The 22,200-nt window shown below is 34.2% G+C and overlaps 1 protein-coding gene across 7 annotated transcripts in view; it reads right to left on the bottom strand.

Moving 5' to 3' along the window:
• WDFY3 (WD repeat and FYVE domain containing 3) overlaps positions 1-22,200 on the bottom strand; it is a 288,472-nt gene that overhangs the window by 128,008 nt on the left and 138,264 nt on the right. For all 7 annotated transcript variants that reach the window (XM_037030828.1, XM_037030821.1, XM_037030851.1 and 4 more), the window contains 5 exons: positions 20,239-20,348; positions 16,514-16,675; positions 12,232-12,424; positions 10,963-11,149; positions 8,918-9,084 (listed from right to left, as the gene is read on the bottom strand). In XM_037030828.1, coding sequence (XP_036886723.1) covers positions 8,918-9,084; positions 10,963-11,149; positions 12,232-12,424; positions 16,514-16,675; positions 20,239-20,348 — 819 coding nt within the window. The remainder of the gene's footprint in view (positions 1-8,917; positions 9,085-10,962; positions 11,150-12,231; positions 12,425-16,513; positions 16,676-20,238; positions 20,349-22,200) is intronic.

Genomic DNA, 22,200 nt, shown 5'->3' with positions numbered 1-22,200 from the left:
CATAGAGTAGCTGAATGAATAAGAAAACAGGACCCATACACATGCTGCCTGCAAGATATCCACCTCAGAACAAAAGACCTACCCAGACAGAAATGGAAGGGCTGGGAGAAAATATTCTAAGCAAATGGCAGGGGGAAAAAAACTGGGGTAGCAATACTTATATCAAACAGAATTGACTTCAAAACAAAGGCTATAAAGTGAGACACAGAAGGTCACGTCATAATACTCAAGGGAAGAATCCACCAAGAAGACATAAATATTATAAACATATAGCACCCAATATAGGAGCACCCAATATAGGAGCACCCAAATATATTAAAAAATCTTAGAGGACTTCAAGAAAGACATAGACAGCGACACACTTATATTAGGGGATTTTTAACACCACACTGTCAAAATGGATAGATCTTCTGAACAAAATATCAACAAGGATATTGTGGCACTGAACAACACCCTAGATCAAATGGACTTAACTGATACATATATATATAGAGAGAACCTTTTATCCCAAAGAAGAAAAATACACTTTCTTTTCAAATGCCCTTGGAAGATTGCCAAAGATCGACCACATGGTAAAACACAAAACAAGCTTTAACAAGTTCAATAAAACTGAAATCAAATCAAGCATTTTCTCAAATCACAATGGCCAGAAACTAAAAACCAACCTCAAAGAAAAAACTCATAAACACTCAAATTCATGGAGAATGAAAAGCATGCTGTTAAATAATGAATGAGTTAAGAATGAGATGAAGAAAGAAATCAACATTTTTCTGCAAACAAATGAAAATGAATTCACAACAGCCCAAAACTTATGGTACATGGTGAAGGCAGTCCTGAGAGGAAAGTTCATAGTGATACAGGCCTACCTAAAAAAGATAGAAACATTACAAATAAACAACCTAACCCTACATCTGTAAGAACTGGAGGAACAACAACAAACAAAGCCCAAAGCGAGCAGAAGGAGGAAAAAACCAAGATCAGAGCAGAATCAAAAGACATGGAGATTAAGAATACAGTTCTAAGGATAAATAAATCCAGGAGCTGGTTCATTGAAATGATAAACAAAACCAGCAAGCCTTTAAGCAGACCTATCAAGAAAAAAAGAGAGGGGACCCAAATAAACAAAATCAGAAATGGAAGAGGAGAGATTACAACTGGTACCACAGAAATACAAAGGATTGTAAGAAATTACTATGGGCAATTATATGCCAAGAAATTTGAAAATCAGGGTAAAATGGACAAATTTGTAGGAAAATATAATCTTCCAAAACTGATGGAGAAGGAGAAAGCCTGAACAGACTGATAACGGTGGAAAAAATTGAAGCAGTAATCAGAAATCTCCCAGCACACAAGAGCTTGGGACTGGACAGTTTCACAGGAGAATTTTACAGAAACATCTAAGGAAGAGTTAACCCCTATCCTTCTTTGACTATTCCAAAAAATCCAAGAGGATGGAAGACTCCAAACTCTTTTTATGAAGCCAGTGTCATCCTAAACCACAAACTAGATAAAGATACAACAAAGAAAGAAAATTTCAGGCTAATATCACTGATGAACATAGATGCTAAAATCCTCAACAAAATATTTGCAAACCACATATAGGAATACATTAAAAAGATCATACACTATGACCAAGTGGGATTCATCCCAGAGATGCAAAGAATGAACAATATTTGCAAGTCAATAAATGTAAATACATCACATAAACAAAAGCAAAGACAAAAACCACATGATCATATCAATAGATGCAGAAAAAGCATATGATAATAGACAGCATCCATTTATGATAAAAACACTTGGTAAAGTGGGAATAGAGGGAGCATTCCTCAATATAATAAAGGCCATATATGACAGACCTACAGCCAACATCATATTCAATGGGCAAAAACTAAAAGCTTTCCACTAATATAAGGAACAAGAGAAGAATTTCTGCTTCACCACATATATTCAATACAATACTGGAAGTCCTAGCCATAGCAATCAGACAAGAAAAAGAAATAAAAGGCATCCAAATGGGAAAGGAGGAAGAAAAAGCATCATTATTTGCAGATGACATGATAGTAAGCATAGAAAATCCTGTAGACTTCACCAAAACACTACTCCACCTAATATGTAAATTTGTTAAAACAGCGGGATACAAAGTCAATATTCAGAAATTGAAGGCATTTTTTGTACACCAACAGTGAAATACCAGAAACAGACCTCAGGAAAAAAATCCCATTTGATATAGCAAAAGAAAAATAAAGTACCTAGGAATAAACCTAACCAAGGAGGTAAAAGACCTATACTCAGAAAACTATATAACACTGAAGAAGAAAATTAAGGAAGACACAAACAAATGGAAGCATATACCATGTTCATGGATTGGAAGAATTAACATCATGAAAATGTCCATACCACCCAAAGCAATTATAGATTCAACTCAACCCCTATTAAAGTATCAATGAAATATTGCACGGATACAGAACAAACATTTCAAAAATTTAAATGGAACCTTAAATGATCCTGAATAGCTGCAGCAATTTTGAGAAAGAAGAACAAAGTAGGAGGGATCACAATATCTGACATCAAACTGCATTACAAGGCCACCGTAATCAAAACAGTTTGGTACACAGATCAATAGAATAGAACAGAGAGTCCAGAAATAAACCCAAGTCTCTATGATCAATTAATATTTGACAGAGGGGGGAAGGAGCATAAAAAGGAGTATAAATCGCCTCTTCAGTAAAAGGTGTTGGGAGATCTGGACAGATAATGGAAAAAAAATGAAACTCAACCACCAACTTACATCATATACAAAAATAAACTTAAGATGGATAAAAGACTTAAACATAAATCACAACACAACAGAAGTCTGAGAGGAGAAAACAGGCAGAAAAATCTCAGATACTCTTCACTGCAATATTTTCACCTATATGTCCCATAGAGCAAGGGACATAAAGAAAAGAATAAACAAATGAGACTTAATCAAAATAAAAAGCTTCTGTGCAGTTAAAGAAAACATAAGCAAAATGAAAAGAGAACCAACCATATGGGAACATGTATTTCCAAATGATATATCAGGCAAGGGTTTGATCTCCAAGATATATAAGGAACTCACACAACTCGACTCCAGGAAGATAATCAAGTCAATGAAAAAATGGGTGAAGGACCTGAACAGACACTTCTCCAAAAAGGAAATACAGAGAGCCCAGAGACATATGTACATAAGGATGTTCAGCTCTCTAGCTATTAGAGAGATATAAATTCAAACCACAATGAGATACCACTTCACACTGGTGAGAATGGCCATCATTAACTAACAAATCAACAAACAACAAGTGCTGGTGAGCTTGTGGAGAAACGGGAACCCTAGTGCACTGTTCATGGGAATGCAGACTGGTGTAGCCACTGTGGAAAACAGTATGGAATTTCCTCAGAAAACTAAAGAAGAACTGCCTTTTGACCTAACAATTCCCCTGCTGGAATTATATGCTAAGAATCCTGAAACACCAATTTAAAAAAACCTATGCACCCCAATGTTCACAGAAGCACAATATACAACAGCCAAGTGCTAGAAGCAACCTAAGTGCCCATCAGTAAATGTGTGGATCAGAAAACTACAGTACATTTACACAATGGAATACTACACAGCAGAAAGAAAGAAGGAGCTCCTACCCTTTGTGACAGCATGGATGAAACTGGAGAGCTTTATGCCAAGTGAAATAAGCCAGGTGGTGAAAGACGAATACTATATGATCTCACCTGCAAGTGGAATCTAATCAACAAAACAAACAAGCAGGCAAAATATAACCAGACACATTGAAATAAAGAAGAAACTGATAGTAACCAGAAGAGAAGTAGGAGAGGACAGTGGGGGGATGGGGTGGAGGCAAAGCGGAGGAAGTATCATCAAGGAATATGTATAAAGGACTTTGTCCACCATGGACAAAGCCAAAGGTGGGTAAGACTGAGTGTGAGAGGTGTGGATGGCTGGGGTGGGCGTAAATGGTAGGGGGAAGATGGAGACAACTGTACTTGAACCATAGTAAAAAAAAAAAAAGACAAAGAAAAAAAAAACAGTAAGTCTTATGGTACATATATAACTCAATCATTCTGTAACTAATCCAGAAAAATAAATTTTCTATTTGTAATATTTTTAAATTTAGTAGATCTTACATACAATGGAACCAAACAAAATCTGGTAATTTAGGTTTCTATCATAAAATGCATCTAAAAATGACCGAATAATAATACCAAAATAAGTAGTATACAAATCTGAAGTATATTTTGAATGCTGTTGTTACCAGGAGTAGTTATTCAGGACTGTCTTAACCACTAAATTCTTACAATATTTAATTGGGGAAGGAGAATAATAGTTAAATCTAAAAGATAATTAAAACACTGCTCTATCTTATGAATCAAAAATATCCCTTAAATATTGACACATGAATGCTCTAATATTTTACCTAAACAGATGTATCCTGTATAAGTTTCAAATTTTGCACTGACTTCAATCTCTTTGGTACAGAAATAACTAGAAGAAATGGAGGTTAAGTGAGAAAGTTGTTCTAAAAGATGACAATTACCATCTTATTACTTTCAAGTCTATACAAGTAGAAACAAACCAGAATGAGTAAGGTTTGAAAGGATATCAGTATACATAACAAAAAAGATCTTTCTTATTTTCAGAATATGTTGTAAAAGTTGAGTGTTTGAAAAAAAGACCCAAAAGGATACAGACATAAGTAAAACAAAAATGAGACTGAAGGTCTAAATAAAGGAATGCAAGAGTTCATTCCCCACTGAGACACTAAATATCACTTTTTTTTTAGATTGGAAGTCACCATAATCATTCAACTCTGCCAAGGATGGATCTGAAGAGGTTAAAAAGACACATCATAATCCAAGTGAATGATGTATAGAACCTCAACTAAAGCTGTGGCAGTAGGGCTGGCAAAGAAGGAAAGAAATCAATGTTTAGATAGTATAAAACATTTAGAAGTTATGAATGAATTAAACTTGTTAATGATCAGCAAGAACGGAGGCTGGCTAAACCATCTACAGGGTTCCATTCCAATAAGCTGACATCAGCCCTGGCCACGTGTGCCTCGGTACAGATAAAGTGGATGGACCAGGGGCTCTTCAAAGTAAGCTCATGATTGGGACTGCAAGGCATTTCAGGTATAAGCTTTAACAAAAACACATACACAAAAGAGAAAAATATTCTTAAGAAGAGAAATATTCTTTATTAAAAACACTTGCTCTATTTAGTGAACAAATTTAGAAGCAAAGGAGAGCTATAAATTATAAAGCACAACTTCACAACACTGTTTCTGGAATAATTAAGATAAAAAAATCACCACTGAGTTGTTATTCAACAGCAGGGATATTTCTTACTTAAAGAAAAGGACTGCTACATTTTTCTTTAATTTCCTTCTTTAGAAAAATCTCTCTGCTGGTAAGAATACAAAGTTTTATAAAAGCTTTTGCTAGGAAATATAGAAACGTAAGTCTAAGTCATTTTCAAGCTTTAATATATAGAAACAGTAAGTTTACCAGCCTCATTAATAACTTAATTTTTTCTTTTAAATTTTAGATTTCTATAATGTTTCACTTGATCTAAAAACAGCACTACAAATAAGGTTGGTAAATTATATCTCTGTAGAGAGCAACTAAGGCAAATACATTCATGCTTCTTTTTTTTAAATGTAATTATTAATAAATGGATAAAAATTTCTTGGTAATAGGAAAAATTCCTTTTCATAGATGGTAAAATCAAACAAAATATTTCCCAAAGTAGCCTAAACAAATCACTGACAGAAACATAAACAGCATCAAATGCAACACTCCCAACATACAAGTAGTCCAAGCCAAACACTTAAAATTTGTAAAGACTATCACTGCCTCATTGTATCAATGCTTCAGATGACATCATCACTATTGCCTTCCTAATTTTCATTCCTGTACAGTCCATCATCTCTTAACTAAAACTAGACTGATAAGAAATGTACCCCCTGCAAAAGCCCACTAAAACTAATAATAAAATTTAATAGTCATAGGTAAAAAGAGATATTTTAAAAACAACTGCATTTATATAAATTAGCACCAAGCAATCCAAAATAAAATTAAGAAAACAATTTCATTCACAACAGTATCAAGAAAATATTTCAAAATATTTTACTGTTGTTCAATTACAGTTTGTCTCCATTTTCCCATTGCTCTTCCCTGCCCTGCCTCAAAAAATATTTAAGAATACATTTAACAAAGTAAGTGAAATGCTTGTGCAACGTACACTACAAAACACTGCTGAGAGAAAAAAGACAAGCGAAATAAATCAGAAGCTGTATCTTCATGGACTGGAGGACTCACTGTTAAATTAAGAAGTCAATTCTCCCCCCAAACATTCTGATCTACAGTCAATGTATTCCCAATCAACATCTCATCAGGCTCTTTGTTTTCAATCATTCCATATTTAAATTTACATTGAAGTTCAAAAGACCTAAAATAGCCAAACATAATTTCAAAAAAAAAAAAAGAACAAAATTGGACAATTTGACTTTATTTCAATACTTACTTTACAGTAATTAAGATTGAGTGGTATTGGCTTAAGACACATTAACCAGTAGAGCAGGGGGAAAAAAGGGTCACAGATTTATGGTCACATATAGTCTTTTCAACAAAGGGACCTGGCACACTTGGATATCCATATTACAAAAAAACCTTGCTTCTTACTATATACAAAAATCAACTTATTTAAAAGAAAGACATTCTATATTTCCTCTGTAGAATAAAACTATATCCCTTAGTCCATGCAATAACACTACAAAGTAGATCAGGAGAAACAGATAATTCTGAGTTATAAGTAAAACTCAAAATTATCTAACTTGATCTCAATATTTATTTAACAGAAGTTACATCAATTTTTCTGAAGAAGAAACTCATATTTAGAAAGGTTAGGTCACTCGTGGTCCCCTGAATTTGGACTCTTAGGGCAACACCCTTTTTAGTTTACCTTGCTTTCATTTACATGTGTCACTGAATTCTCAGAACAAGCCCAGGAGATACCAGGTCATACATTTACCATCCCTGTTATGGATGAGACAGCATCAGGGTGACAAATGAGGAAGGTTAATTTTGCTGCATTAATTCTCTCATTTCAAAATTACCTTTCAAGTTACCTTTGTAACTTGCTATTATGCCAGTGCCATGATCAACTGATCAACCAAATGGAAGAACAAAAGTCTAAAATAGTAAGTACATTCCTTAACTATTTTTAAATTAACTCAAAGAAATAGTTAATTGTGGGTACTCAAAGTAGAGTCTATAAATTAGAAGTTTTTTTGAGACCCCTATGTTTTAACATTAAATGAAATGAAGCTTAAACTGCTAAGAAGATATTCCTGGATTTCTACTTCTTGCACAGATTACAACCTACACACTGAGCCTCAGTAAGTCTGATGACACCAATCTAAGTCACTACTTCTCAGTATAATTTTCTCCAGTAAATCAAATTTAGGATTTTGTAATAAATTTATTGATTCTCAAAGACTTAAAACTTGTGGCCCTGGCTAGTGTAGCTCAGTGGATTGAGTGTGGGCTCGTGAACCAAAGGGTCACCAGTTCCATTTCCAGTCAGAGCACATGACTGGGTTGTGGGCTAGGTCCCCAGCAGGGGTTGTGTAAGAGGCAACCACACATTGATGTTTCTCTCATTCTTTCTCCTTCCCTTCCCCTCTTTCTAAAAATAAATAGATCTTTAAAATGACAAAAAAAATCCTGTAACTAACTCATATGTCATAAAATACATAGATAACATACTGTGAAATTTAAAGACATGCTGTTTTCTTTAATAATTAAATTCTACATGCACATATAACTTTACTGAATATTTACTTAGTGACAATCATGTAAAATAAAGTATTAGAAGCTCCCAGGCTTAGATTACTTCAGAATGGTTATTACACATTAAAAAAAGTAAAGAAACAGTAAAACCAGCTTGTATCCTTTTTTAAAGTTGATATTCAATTACAGTTGATACTCAATATTATTTTATACTAGTTTCAGGTGTACAGCATAGTGGTTAGACATTTATATAATTTTTGAAGTGATTCTCCCCAATAGTACACACCTGGCAACATAGTTATTACAATATTATTGACTATATTCCCTGTGCTGTACTTGCCATGCTGTGGCAAGTACTACTAATTTGTACTTCTTAATCTCTGCACCTTTTTCACCCAGTTCCCCAACCCCCTACCATCTGGCAACTGTCAGTCTGTTCTCTGTTTCTATGAGTCTATTTCTGTTTTGTTTATTTGGTGTTTTTAGATTCTACCTAAATGAAAATCATACGGCATTTAAAAATAGCTTGGGCTCTTACATAACTAAATGTTATTAACTATACAATAAGTATTCTTAGTGAGAGATCACTAGATGAGAAGCCAAAGTTAAGAAATCTGAACTATAAAATTTATTTTCTGACATGAAAGAAATAATGCAACTTCTTTATACTTTGGTCTGTTCAGTTTTAAATAAAATATAAACATTTACACTTTGTGAGATGTACACACAAACACACACACACACAAAAGAAAAAATCGAGAAAAGCACAGAAAGAGAGTGACTCAAGGTCCACCCATATAAAGTAGAAATGCGTGGAGTACCAAGATCAAAAGAGGAATGCTTGGATCATTAAATTGTTTATATGCTAACATGAAATATTAAAATGTAAATTTCACGGTTTCAATGTATTTTACTATTATTTTCAGTACTTGATCTGTAAAGGCTGTCACTCAAGAAATTTATACCATAAAAAGCACAACCTTTAGTGAAAAACAGTAGATTACCTATATCCAAGTAACAAATAAAGAGCAAAGTGTGACTAATAACATTCTCTCTATATATCTGAGTAAAAATGGGGGAAAAAAGGACTCACCTTTGCCTGCAGGCTGGGGTACTGCAAATCCAGGCAACAGAAAGGGTGCCCCTGTGGTAATCCCAGCTGGTTTTAGTTCACTGACACCGTATGTTGTTAGGGAAGTTATCAGATTAACCAGATCTTTCAAGGCATCTTTGGATTCTGCCTCTTTTGCTTGTTCCAATCTAGTAAAAGTATAATTTAGCAAATATTTTTTCTAGTTACAGTGTCGAATTTAACAAAGAAAATTTCAGTACTTATATGCAGTAAATAAATGAATAAAGTGCACCAAGAAGTTTCTTCTTACAATTTTTCCCATATAAAAACATTTTTTTCACATCTACACATTTTAAGACATTATGGTATATTTGAAAAAATACACCAACAGTTAGATGACCTGGTTGATAATAAGTGCTGATTTTGCCACTAGCAGTGTTATTTTAGGTAAATGAATGATCTTTGGTAGAAAGTCTCTATAAAATAAAAGGAATAGATTAAATGGCTCTTAAATTCCCTAAAGCTCTAAAGTTATAAAGTTTCATTGTTTCAACAGAAATCCTTATTAACCATTTCTTTCATAAGACTTTTTCTGTTAACAATTTTTAAAAATGAATTCTTGAGGACGGTTCTAACAGTTTTACCTGTGTTTCATTAATTTATTCAGATACTCATTACAGTACATTTAAATAAAGCTCTGAGAGTCTAGCAATTTTTGGAAACAATCTTAATTCCTTTAAAAAAGAAACACTGTAGTTATTATAGAATCCTTGGACTGTGGCTTTACTGAGAACACAAAATGGGGTGCAAAAATACATTTTTTATATAATATGATATACTGGTGTTTTCCTCAATAGAACTAATTACTCCCATTAAAATAAACTTTGAAAATGCACAAAGCAAAATAAAAAAGTATGCTTAGCTTCACAACTCAAAGATGTGGTTAATATTCTGTTATATTATTTAAACTTGTCTTTTTTAATGTGAAGGTTTTGTTTTAATAAACTTTCATACCATATGCAGAATTTTGTAAACTTTTTTTTTCATTTGCTAGTGTTATACACATTTCTCCATGTTAGTGTAACTCTCTACAGATCCGCTTTTAATGGTCAGGGAGAGGCAACCATGGATTTGGAGAGAGAGAAGTGGGACAGCTGGTGGAAATTACAACATGGGAGCACTAACGTACATTAAATTTCATCTAAATTTAAGATTATAGCTTTATGATATAACCACAAGTGAAGTTGTTGTGTCAAAGCATTAACATTTCTGAAGCTCTTGATAACATCTGGTCAACCTGTGTTCTCAAAGGTTTGTACCAATTAATATCTGCCTAGGAATGTGAAATAGATTTTTCATCAACTATCATAAGTTGCTCGTAAATTATGAATATGCAAAATATTATTCTTGGGGGTTGCCTAGTACTAAGTAATAGCAACTGGGTTAAACAGGTGTTAAAAATAAAAAGTTTAAAAAATAGTGCTGGTTTACAATACATTAAATGACTTAAAAATAACCAATTGCTCAGGGAACAACTAGTGAGGCATGAACATCTTTTTCCTAATAAATTTGTAACCAGCCACCTTCCATACATGCATAGAACATTTGGGATGGAAAGTGGGGCTAGGGAAACATTTTAGATTAATTTGTCTTACATGTACATTTGTAAGGTCTCACTAAATCTACTTAATTATTCTTGTTATTAACTACATTAGTAACACTGAATTACTAATCAAACTAAAACTATAATTAAACAAGAAGAGCTTGTACTTTCAGAAGATATTAATTAGTAGATAAACTCTACTTCCTCATCTACTAACTACTTCACATTTAACGTATGACTCCACCGTGTCTGCAGCCTACATTTGCCAACTTAATTCTAAATTCACTTTTTGTACTCTATTGGCAGAACAGGAGTAAAAAGAAGTGATTAAGTCCAAGAGTAGAAAAAGTACACATTAAATAACTGATTGCTTCCTTTTTTCCTAACCACAACTACACTGTTTCCTTTGGTGCAAAAGACTGAGTAGACATTTAAAATATATTCGTGAATTGCGGGATTTTACCTAAGCAAGAGATCACAAAGGAAATTATATCCTTGCCATATCCGAAAATCATCCAAAAGAGTTTGGGAAACATCACTGGAATCTTTGAGAAAACAAGAAAGCCCAGCAAACATTTCAACAATTTCTAGGGGAGACAGGTCATCGGATTGCTGCATATTCTGAACACATGTAGATAAACATTCTTTTTCTGTAAGAATAAATAAATACATATTATTTATGTCAATTGCTTAAGAAAACTTTCTTGAGCTTTTGAATCATTGTTTAGTGAAATATCAAATTTTAATATATCTATAAAATATTATAAGATAAATGTTACACATTCTTAAAGTAAATGTAGGATTCAAATTCCTTGGGAAAGCTCTGCCTCTAAGTAGTAAACAAAGGGCAATAAAGGAAGTGTGGAAAGATAGCTGTATTTTATTATAGTTTTTACATCATTAAACAAAATGCCTTTCTGCTGCCAAATGATATTTTTTATCTTTTACATTAATACAGTAAAAGGATGTAAAAAATTTTAAAAACTCTCTTTTAAGTTTAAGAAGAAAAGTCCAATCATTAGTTTACAGTTCAAATTAGAGTGAATATAGACCAGTGAGATACAGACATACTTCAGGAAACAAAGTTTTAAAAATTATGTTTGTGCTACATAGTACTCATTTAAAACACAGTTAGACATAACCACTGACTTTGGTGACTTGAGTCATTTCAAAGACTTTCCCTCTCATCTTTAATGAAATATACTTGTCTAAAGTAACCCAGTTTCACATAACAAATGCAACAAAGACTGAACACAGGAATGGAGGCAAGAAACACAATGGACAATTTCTCTTTAGTGATGCTAAAGAATCTGCCTTATTTCCATTATGCTGCATTAAACAGATTATTATCTGTCTACTTATGAAATATCCTCAGAAAGACTTTTAACTATAGCAACTCAAAAAACCTTTTCTTTTTCTTCAGTAAAAGAGAAGGGAATAGGACACAAAACAGAATTTACATTATATTGTGAATTTTTGTACAAATATTCATTTGTATAAATGAATATTTATACAGAAATGAAATTATCTTTACTTTCGTATGTTTGCTTGGACAAAAATTTCTCACATTTGAAATGCCTCACAAATATAAAATAAATATTTTTCTCTTGGTAAAATACAGTGTTTAATTTAAAATAGAATTTTTGGGAAATTAGGACATAAAAATGTGTCATATGAGGAAGAGAAAAGTTAAAGAAATTTAGAGCACTTAAATTAATAAAGAGATATTCACCATGAATATACTTCACTACATTGACACTAAGACCGTGGCGGGATATGGCCGTAAGGACTTCCCCAGCACTCTTCCTCCAAGGCAGGTTGTAGGGCGGGCACCAAGAGGTTATTGCACTGAATAAAAGCTGGAGATCATCTTTCTGAGCCAGCTCCTCCGCTGGGGAAACAAAACTGCAGAGTTTCACTAAGATCTAAAAAACAAAGCAAAACAAAACAAAACAAATGTGTATATAAATGAAAGGTTGGGGAAAGAGAGGAGCTAGAACAGGACTAGAGCTGACCATTAAAAATTCTGCAAGTTTGGGGTCAGTGCCGAGTGACATCATTAAACCCACAATGATGAGGGCTCTACCTCAAGCAGCATTAACAATAAACAACTATGATTCCGAAGCGGGTTAAGCTAAGACAGTAAACCAGCCCTACTTTGACCAACTTATTAAAAGAAATGTTCTATGTTTACTGTCTTCTCTTCAACCTGGTATTTTTTCATACCTTACCCTAAGTGGCATAAATCAACAATAACTATCAAGGTCAATATTTTATTTTTCTAATTTAGTTCTCTAATTCTTGGTCACAGGTGAAATGTAACTGTCTGCTCTAAAAGGGCAGTTTTAAAGAAAAGAGAAAGTAAAGCAGTAAAACTTAAAAACACAGAAGTATTTTTAAATTGGCCCATTTCTATACAAGTAGAAGGGGATATTAGAATAACGAAATCCTCTTAACTCATAAGTAACTTTTAATTATGACTAGTGGCCAACATTCTTCTAAAGTCTAGCTTTCAGCACTTTCTAAACTTTGGAATGAGAACTCTTTTCTAAACTGTGAATTGCAAGACACACAGTGCATAGTGCTCACAGCACTAAGCGCCCGCTACTTGGGGAGTTTGGCTATGGCTCCTAATCTCAAATGGCTTTCTCTTCAAACCTCAAGTCAGTGGAAGGAAAGGTTAACTTTTCTTCTTTGTGCTAAATTATCTCATCTAAATATTTTAAAATATATATAATGTAAATAAAATAACTATAATTTATGAAGTAATTTTATTCTCTTGAAAGAAAATGCTTCAGGAAATTTAATTATTTCATTATCTGTGGGGAAACTGCTACATAGAAAAAAGTATTTGGTACAGCACAGGGGATGTAATCAATAATATTGATAACTATATATGGTGCCAGGTGGGTACTGAAAATATTGGAGGGAACACTGTAAAGTACAATATTGTCTAACCACTATGCTGAGCACTTGGAACTAATACAAAACGATACTGAAAGTAAATTATAATTGAAAAATAAAAAGTAGTTGAAATATTATGTTTTGTCTGAGAAAGCTAAGTCTTGCTTTTACTATCTCCTTCAATGCAAAAATTTAATTAAATATAAGAGCTTTCTAAATCATAGATGCCAAATATCAGGAAGATAAAAAAGGATTAAGAATTCAAACAACAACACTTATAAAGTCAGTAATACAGGCATTCTCTCTCAAAACAATGCCTTGATATACTGCTGGATACTTAATGTGCATTAACATGTGTAATATGTGTATTTTTCTCATATGTATCAAATGCAACATAACAGCTGTAAGAAAAGAGTTAACTGCAACAAAAAGATACATTGATTTTACTTTTCCTTGGTTCTCACACTTTTTTAAAATCAAATCTGTGTGCTCAAAAATAAATTGGATTTAATTCCTTGAATTTACTGACTCTTAAGACAACCATTCTATTCTTAATCTTTACAGGCAAAAGGATTCTTACAAATAACGTAGTATATATTTTTTATCCTATAAACGAGGAAACTGAAGCATTTGCATCTCATTCCTCTTCTGCCCCTCCACTACCACTTCTACTTGTAGGGCCTCTGTTACCAAGTTCAGCCAAATGTGGCAAGGCAACAACTGGCCACATCAGCACAAATGAAAAATAAAAATAAAAATAAAAACCAAGAACTGAATGCCTATATAACACAATATCAACTGCTAAGGTCCCAGGATACCATCTGTCACATAATATAAACATTTTCACCTATCAAAAACACTTTGTGTTCAGAAAACACTTAGTAAGTTTGATTTTTCTAGACGAAATAATGAAAACAAAGTCCAGCCTGTGCTGAGAAAGTAAGAAAGGGAGATGATGTGAGGCACTGAAGGAGAACCGGGAGAAGCAGTGGGAGAGCTTGTTTTAGTTTTTTTCCTTTGGGGTTATATTTATTTATTTTTGGAGAGAGGGGAAAGGAGGGAAATAGAGAGGGAGAGAGAGGGAAACCTCGATTAGTTGCCTCTAGCAAGCACCTGGACTGGGGACCCAACCTGCAGCCCAGGCATGTGCCCTGACTGGGAATTGAAGCAGTGACCTTTCACTTTGTGGATGACTGGACAACATCCAACCACCACCTGAGCCACGCCAGGCAGGGAAGGCCTGGATTTTTAATCACTGCCCTGCTTCTTCTGTGCATCACAGCAAGGTTACCAAGCTTTCTGTAAATGGGGAGTTTCATTTAATTATCTTGGAATTCCTTTTGGCCATCACATTCAATGACTTCAATGTGCTGAAATGAATCGCACATTTACTTGAAAGTTAATATTCACTGTTTTCAAATATAGAAAAAAAATCTAAGTTTTAGAAAAATTCTTTGCCTTATTTAGTATTACATAGATACAATTCAGCTTCCATTTATTGCCTAAAACATTAATTACTTCTTTAATTTAGGAAGGCTTATTAAATAGGGCTACTAGTCTAACCAGCGATGTCCACAAGCAGCTTTAAATCCTATGAGATTTACTCCTTTACTTATTCCCACTGCTTTTCTCACCCCATCTAATTCAGGAGCCCAATACACCTGAGTTCTAATCCTATTTCTGCCATTTGCTCACATCATCATTTGGGGGAAAAGAAAGCATTCTAATGTCATGGGTTGTTTTGCAAATTACGAGGCAAAAGATTTAAGTTAACCACTAGCACAAAGGAATCTAATAAATCAAGTGTTCAATACGTATTTGCCAAACTAGTATTTTATTGATTAACCAGTATTTTATTCTTAAAAACTGCCTTAGCCTCCTTCAAGCCTCCTTTCATTGCCAGCACCTCTACAGAGTTGAGTCCTTCCTGCAGTAAATGTCCAGATTACAGGAGGTGCAATGTCACCTGTACGGGCTCCACCTCATCTACTGTCCTCTCTCCTGGTGATGGCAACAGCAGCAATCACAGGCACTTCATCTCCTATCTACTATCTTCTCTGCAGAAAACTGTAGCTTTGCATATTATTTCATTTAATCCTCACAAAAATCCTTTAGGAATTATGATTATCTTCATTTTAGAGGTGAGATATCTGCATCTTAGGTTACATAATTTCAGAGACTGTATTCAAGGAGTGTTTTTGTTGTTGAGGTGAAAACACATGACATAGTTTACCATGTTAATCATTTTTAAGTACAGAGTGTATTAGTGTTAACTGTAATCACACTGTTATACAATACACCTCTAGAACACTTTCATCTTGCAAAATTGAAACTCTGTACTAACTGAAAACAAGTTCTTTTCCCCCTCCCTACAGCGCATCAACCATCATTTTATTCTCTAAGTGTTTGACCACTTTAGATACACATGAGTGAAATCATACAGTACTTGTCTTTTTGTGTCAAAAGTGTTTTCTAATACTTTAATAGATCTGATAGGTACATTTACCCTAAATATTTTTAATTTGCTTGCTTTAAAATCTTCCTCCCCCAAAAAGGATTATCAAAACGATGACAGTATTTCCAGGCTGGATGACAAAGGTCTGCTGAGACCTTTGCTAACTGCTAATGCTATAAAAGGGATGGTGGCAAGGGTGGGCAAGAGGGATTGATAGGCAAGGAGCACAGGAGGGAGCAGCAGCCACTAAAATAAACCATCTTTTCTAAGTGAATTATTCATAGACTAGGGACTTCCTGTATATAGATAGCAACAGAAAAGAATTTCTTGACATTGTAAGAAATATTACCCCAAACTTAATGATTATCAATAGTTTTCCTTGCTTGGATCATTTCACAAATGTTACTGCTATATCCAAAGTAAATTTAACAGTTAAATCTATCAGAGAAACAAACTTAATGCCTCACTCAAATTTTCCTCAAAAAGAGTGTGCAAATTCAACAAATGTGACAACTACATGCGATAAGGACAATTTATATTAAACAACATGAAATACCACAGAAAATGGAATAGGGAAGACATCTACGTAAGGAGTGCACCTGTCTCACTTTAAGCAGAGTGGTACAGATGGCCAGGCGGATAGCACCATCCCTACCTGTACAAAAACTTTCTGGAGCAGTCCACGGCGTTCTGCTAGAGGTAGCTCATTCTGTGCACCTCCCACTGCCTCAGGCACATGTGGAAGGTCAAAAAACAGATACAAACATTTAACCAGGGTGGAAGGCACTGACATCGTTGTCATGCAGTCCACAGTTTTCTGGAAAACAAACCAATAAATAACTGAATAGGTAGATAAACAGAAAGACAGACGTAACTGTAATTGATACAGCCGAGTAAGCTCACAAACTGATAAAGCCGAGTAAGCCAGAGGCAAAATCACAAACTCTAATTTTAACCCAGAAAATTATGTATCAAAATAACATTTTAAGTGCCTGAAAATATTAAAAATGAATGCATGCTGACAAATACTTATTTCTCATTTGGACATATTTGCTTCAATCAAATATTAAGATGTGTCTCTTTGTTATTATTAAAGTATTTAGTAACTTTACTATTTATTTATTAAGAGGTAACATGTTTCAAAGAACATAAGCTTTAGTATTTAGAATAAAGGATCTTAACCATGAATCTAGCAAACTAATTTTGTTGGATCTTTTTTCCCTATAAAATAGATATAATGGTACATATTTCTTAGGGTTAATATGAGGATTATATAAAATAACAAATACATAGACATATTAAAAACTAAATTATATATTAGTTGTTGCTTTACTATCACTTTAATATTATTTTTATTGTAGATTTATGGGGCCAATATTATTTTTATTGTAGATTTATGGGGCTGTATTCCTGTTTGAGGAATACAGCCATCACTGACACATACACAAATCTCTAGATTATTTTCAAGAATTTCTAGAGGAAGAAATCCCTGACTTTCTCATGGTGAACACCTCAGTATTTTTAAGAAGCAGGCTATAGTAATTTTTATACATGGTGCAATTTGGAATAAAAAGTTTAACTACACTGGAGGGTCAACGGGTTGGCACTGTCTGTTGATTCACTTATTAGCTTTTTCAACATTTACTGATGCCCAGTGTGCGCCAGGCAGTGTGCTGCGAGCTGGGCATGCACCCCTGTCCTTCAGAAGCCTGCAGTCTACCAGCAGGAGCAGGTTCCTCAACTACCAATTTAATCTCTTAAGTGCAACAGTGGTAGTACATACAGGCTAATATAAAAGGGAAGCATTAACAATGCCAGGAGTGGAATGAAAAAATGTAAAAATTAAAATAAAAGGGAAAGGTACAAAGAAGGTTAGGTCATATGATACACTGTGTTTCAGGAACCTGAATCCAAAATTGCTGACTCCCGAAAAGCCATAATAGTAATATGTACACTTTAATAAGTGTTTATTATATATTGTAACAGTCATAAGGCCAAGCATTTTACACTATCTGATCTTCTCCTCAAATCATCCCTATGATGCAGATCCTATTACAGCGTGATTCTTATTTTACAAATAAAGGGATTGAGGCTCATCACTTGCACATCCTGCCTTATGTTAGTGTTGGTTAAGTGGTTCGCAGAGACGTAGGCATCCTGCCCCCCATTCTGACTTAATTTTTATTTTGTTGGCATCAGAGACTCAATGAAGTGAAACCAATAAAGAAGTAACAGAGCCAGATTTCAGAGAATCAGCGGTGGTAATGTAGATCACAAGTTAACTATACAGAGCAGGAAGGCTGGGCTAATGATTAGAAACAAATACGGAAAACCCTTTGAGACAGGGACTGCACTAATGCAGTAGCAAGACGGAGAAGAGAGAGAACCCCAAGAACAATCTGTTGCTGGCTCTGGCCCCCTTCCACAGAGCCACTATCATTTCCTATCTCTAATATTCAAAACGCCCTACTTTTCCTACAATTTGTTTTTCAGACATCACACATTTAATGTTCAGTTTAAATGTCTACTCATGTCTGAAGTTTTCATTGTCAAAAGACAATTTCCATTTATTCCTCATCTTTCCTCCCATCTTCAACTACAACATTTATAACTCACATTTCTATTTTCACAGCACTACATACACCCCACCACTGCATTTTACAGTATTATCTTCATCTACTTCATCTGTCTGTCATCTACATATTAACTTAGTACCATGTTTTATTCGTCTCTGTATTCACAGCCGCCAACAGAAAATTGCATACAAAAATGTCTGCTTAAGACACAACACAAAATTTTTAAAGGTCTCTTTTTGCAATTAGATTATTAACAAGCTTTCCCTTCCCGTTAAGCAAAAAAGTAATATTTTTCAATTCTCACAACTGATAGATGGAAAGTACAACTTGGAATTCAAACTGGCAACACTTGTAATTTTAAAAGCGATTAGGTTTCTCTCCTAATTCTTTTCTTATACTTTTAAGGCAATCTATCCATTTGTGCATATTTTAACTAAACCACATTTAACTATTTTCTACTATGTGTTAGGTATTATGGTTAGAATTAGGACACAGTCTTCGCTCACAATAGAGAAAGAAAAACATAGTATCTACAGAAAATATGAGTAAAACAGAAATATGCCAATTACAATTATAATTTTATATTTTATTCTAAACCAAATCAAATTTTGGTACAGTAATATAGAAGCATTTATAACTAGCATCAACAGCAAATAAAATTGATATACTGATAGTCATCTGATATAGTCATAGCTACATAGAAATAATGGGACACTTTAGGGCTATCTGAAAGTTAGTAACTCAGGGTAAATAAACATCTCCATTTGCCCAGGACTGAGGGGGTTTCTTCAGATGAGACGTTTCTAAAATTCAGAAAATACCAGGTAAATCAGGATAAGTTGTTCAGATTCTTTTCTGGTTAAGAAAGAAAAAAAAACAATCCACCAAACAAAAAAGGGAAACGATGCATTCCAAATGGGAAAAAGCCCACTTGCTACTTATTCTGAGCTAGTGACTAGTTTCAGAATATGGTTACTAAGAACTATGCATTGTTTCTGTTATGACAGGGTCACAGTCACCTTCACAGAGTCCATTCTGAGATAATGTGAGGTGTATAAAAGCCACAGTAATTTAGACAATAGCCATTCTCAAATGTATTGACTTTGATATGTAATTAAACTCTAAATGTAGAGGTTGAATAAATTTCCTTTATCCCAAAAATATCACAGGTCAAATATCAGGTATCCAAACAGGTCATAAATGAGTAAAAGCAACATATATCCTGGCAGACGTTAAAAGCAGATTTAGAGGAGGAAAAAAAACAATCTCCAGAATAAAACAAGTGGTAAATGACTATAAATTATACTGAAAATGGCAGTATTTTCTTATTTTCCTTAAAATTAGAAATATTTAAATGTATTTTTCATTTATTTATTAGCTAAGTACCCTAAGCTTAACCTTAGATGATTCTTCTAAGGCAAAACGTCCCTAACATGAGTAACAGGATTCTTGGGCTGGGCTTGATGAAGTCAGAGTCCTGAGCTATTTATCTCCAGCCACAGATGGTCCATCCTTTGCCCAGTGTGCTGTAGAAATGGTATCATGCTTTGTGTGTGCTATGATATGACAAAGGTAAAAAACAGCATTCTAGATTAGGCATTTCCTCATGTGTAAAATGTGTTAAGACATCGACCTCTGCACATGAATATTGTCAGAAGCATGAAATAATATGTAATAAGAATTAGAAGAATATAATGATTATCATAAAATTTAATTTGGAAATTACAGAAAGTTTAATTTTACAAATTCCTGAGAGGATGAAAAAAAGAGTTTGAGTTATTAAACTTGTAACCAAAGAACTCACCTGACCGGAAGATGCTAACAAATTAATTGTTGTCAGAAGCATCCAGCCTCTACTGGCTTCTTCACTCTGATTGATTTCTAGGAATTGGACTATGGCCCGACTTGCAGCCTCTATAAAACCAAAGGAAAGCTTTAGGTAGGGGTTGGGGAATCACATATAAAGAGAGACTTCGTGAAAATCTGCAAAGAAACAATCATTCACTAAGCATGTCCTTTAAATCAGTACTGCTGCATGCTCTATGTCAAACACGTTAAAGACAGCAATGTTCCCATGACACACACAGGTCTTTACAGTACTCATATATCATCCATCGTATCAATAGGGAAGTGTAAAAGTCAACGAAAAGGTATGTCACAAACTAGTGAAAAAGAGTCATGGAAAAGGTAAAATTTGAACCAATGCTGCCTGGAAAAAAAAGTATAGGTATACTCTACTTTTAAAGTTGATATTAGGCCACCTGGCTCTTATGAAAGACCTACATTAATATCTGTTGTTGCTAACCAAAAGGAATCAGAAAAAGATTTTTGCTTTCACAAAAAAGGATGAAAAGTAAAAACAGTGTTCAGCATTTGCTCTGCAGGGGGGCCATTCTAAAGGCAGTGCTCCTGGAGCAGTAAGAGTAGCCCCACCAAGCTCCTTCCCTGAGGACTACACTCTGCATCTCGGCATCAAGCCCCACAGCTTTGAACTGTGTCTGTGAGCACCTGTGCTTTATCTCCATTTACTCTGTGCACTTGCTAGCAAGATGTGTCTTAAGATATTAGAAAAGCCTAAGTAAGCTCTTAAGGATGTTACGCTTAGTGTAAAACTGGATGTAGTTAAGCATTCTGATCATGGGAAACAAAATACATTGTGTGTGTGTGATGAACTTGCCTGCATCCAATATTCATATTATTTGCATGTGGAGAGAAAGACTCTTGAAAGGTGCCAAAGTTACTATTGGTTCTGCTAGGAGTAAAGTGGTCTTTTTTAGGTGGCATCCAGTAATGAATAAAACGGAAATTTTGTTGCTTGAGTGGATTGATGGGTACAAGGCATGGTGTACATTTATCAGATCATCCCGCTTTTACTGCACATTAGCGTTATTTTAGGTTTTAGGTATGATTTGAAAGGTTATTTTTTTCTGTCTGGGAATAATAAATTTTTTCCCATATAAATTAAAGGTGACTGTTTCTTCATGTTATGCCATTTCAACTTACGAAAGGCTTCACAGGCAAGCTCTACTTTTGGAAACAGGGGGACACCTATATATGCTTGTCTAGGAAGTGGGGGGCAGGGTGGGAAGAGAACTGACAGACTAAGAACACAGTATTAAAACAGAAGTGTAGCTAGAGGAAAGAACAAAACATGTATACATCAAGATAAAGAATAGTAATAACATTGGGTTAACATTCTAGATCATCATATGTTGAGAATTAGATTCATATATCAAAAGTAGTGATAAAAATTGATACCTATTGATGAAGGAGGGTAACTAAGGTGACTCTTTGGGTAAAAAGGAGAAATGCAGTTTCTTGAGCAAAGATGATGAAATAATTACTCTAAGACTATTAACTTAGTGAGGTATATAGATGACAAACTGGGAAGGCAGAGACCCGTGATGGTGATGGGGGCAAAAAACTGGAAGGGTGCTTCTGTGATACACACAGGTGGCAACATGAGCAGCTGACAGCAGGAACAGAGAGACAGGGAGAGAATCATTCACAGAACTGTAACGTTGCAAGAATCTTTGAAAATAAATTTAGTTGATTATGTTTTAGAGATAAGGGAAAATGGATAGAATCTCAACCATATACTTAAGTTCATAAGCAGAGTTCATCAATTTTTATATTGATAACCAAGATAAATTAAAGTTGTCAGAAAATAAGTCCTATGTATTTACTCTAAATCAACTGGCAAGTCACTGATGTACACTTAACACACTTCACAGAGATGTAGAATGTAGAACAGAATTGGATTGCA

This window comes from Sturnira hondurensis, unplaced genomic scaffold, assembly GCF_014824575.4.
Source record: "Sturnira hondurensis isolate 20B ecotype Veracruz unplaced genomic scaffold, ASM1482457v3 Scaffold0001721, whole genome shotgun sequence".
NCBI classification, from domain to species: Eukaryota; Metazoa; Chordata; class Mammalia; order Chiroptera; family Phyllostomidae; genus Sturnira; species Sturnira hondurensis.
Note: the sequence above shows the minus strand (reverse complement) of the source record. Positions and strands in the feature narration are given on the sequence as shown.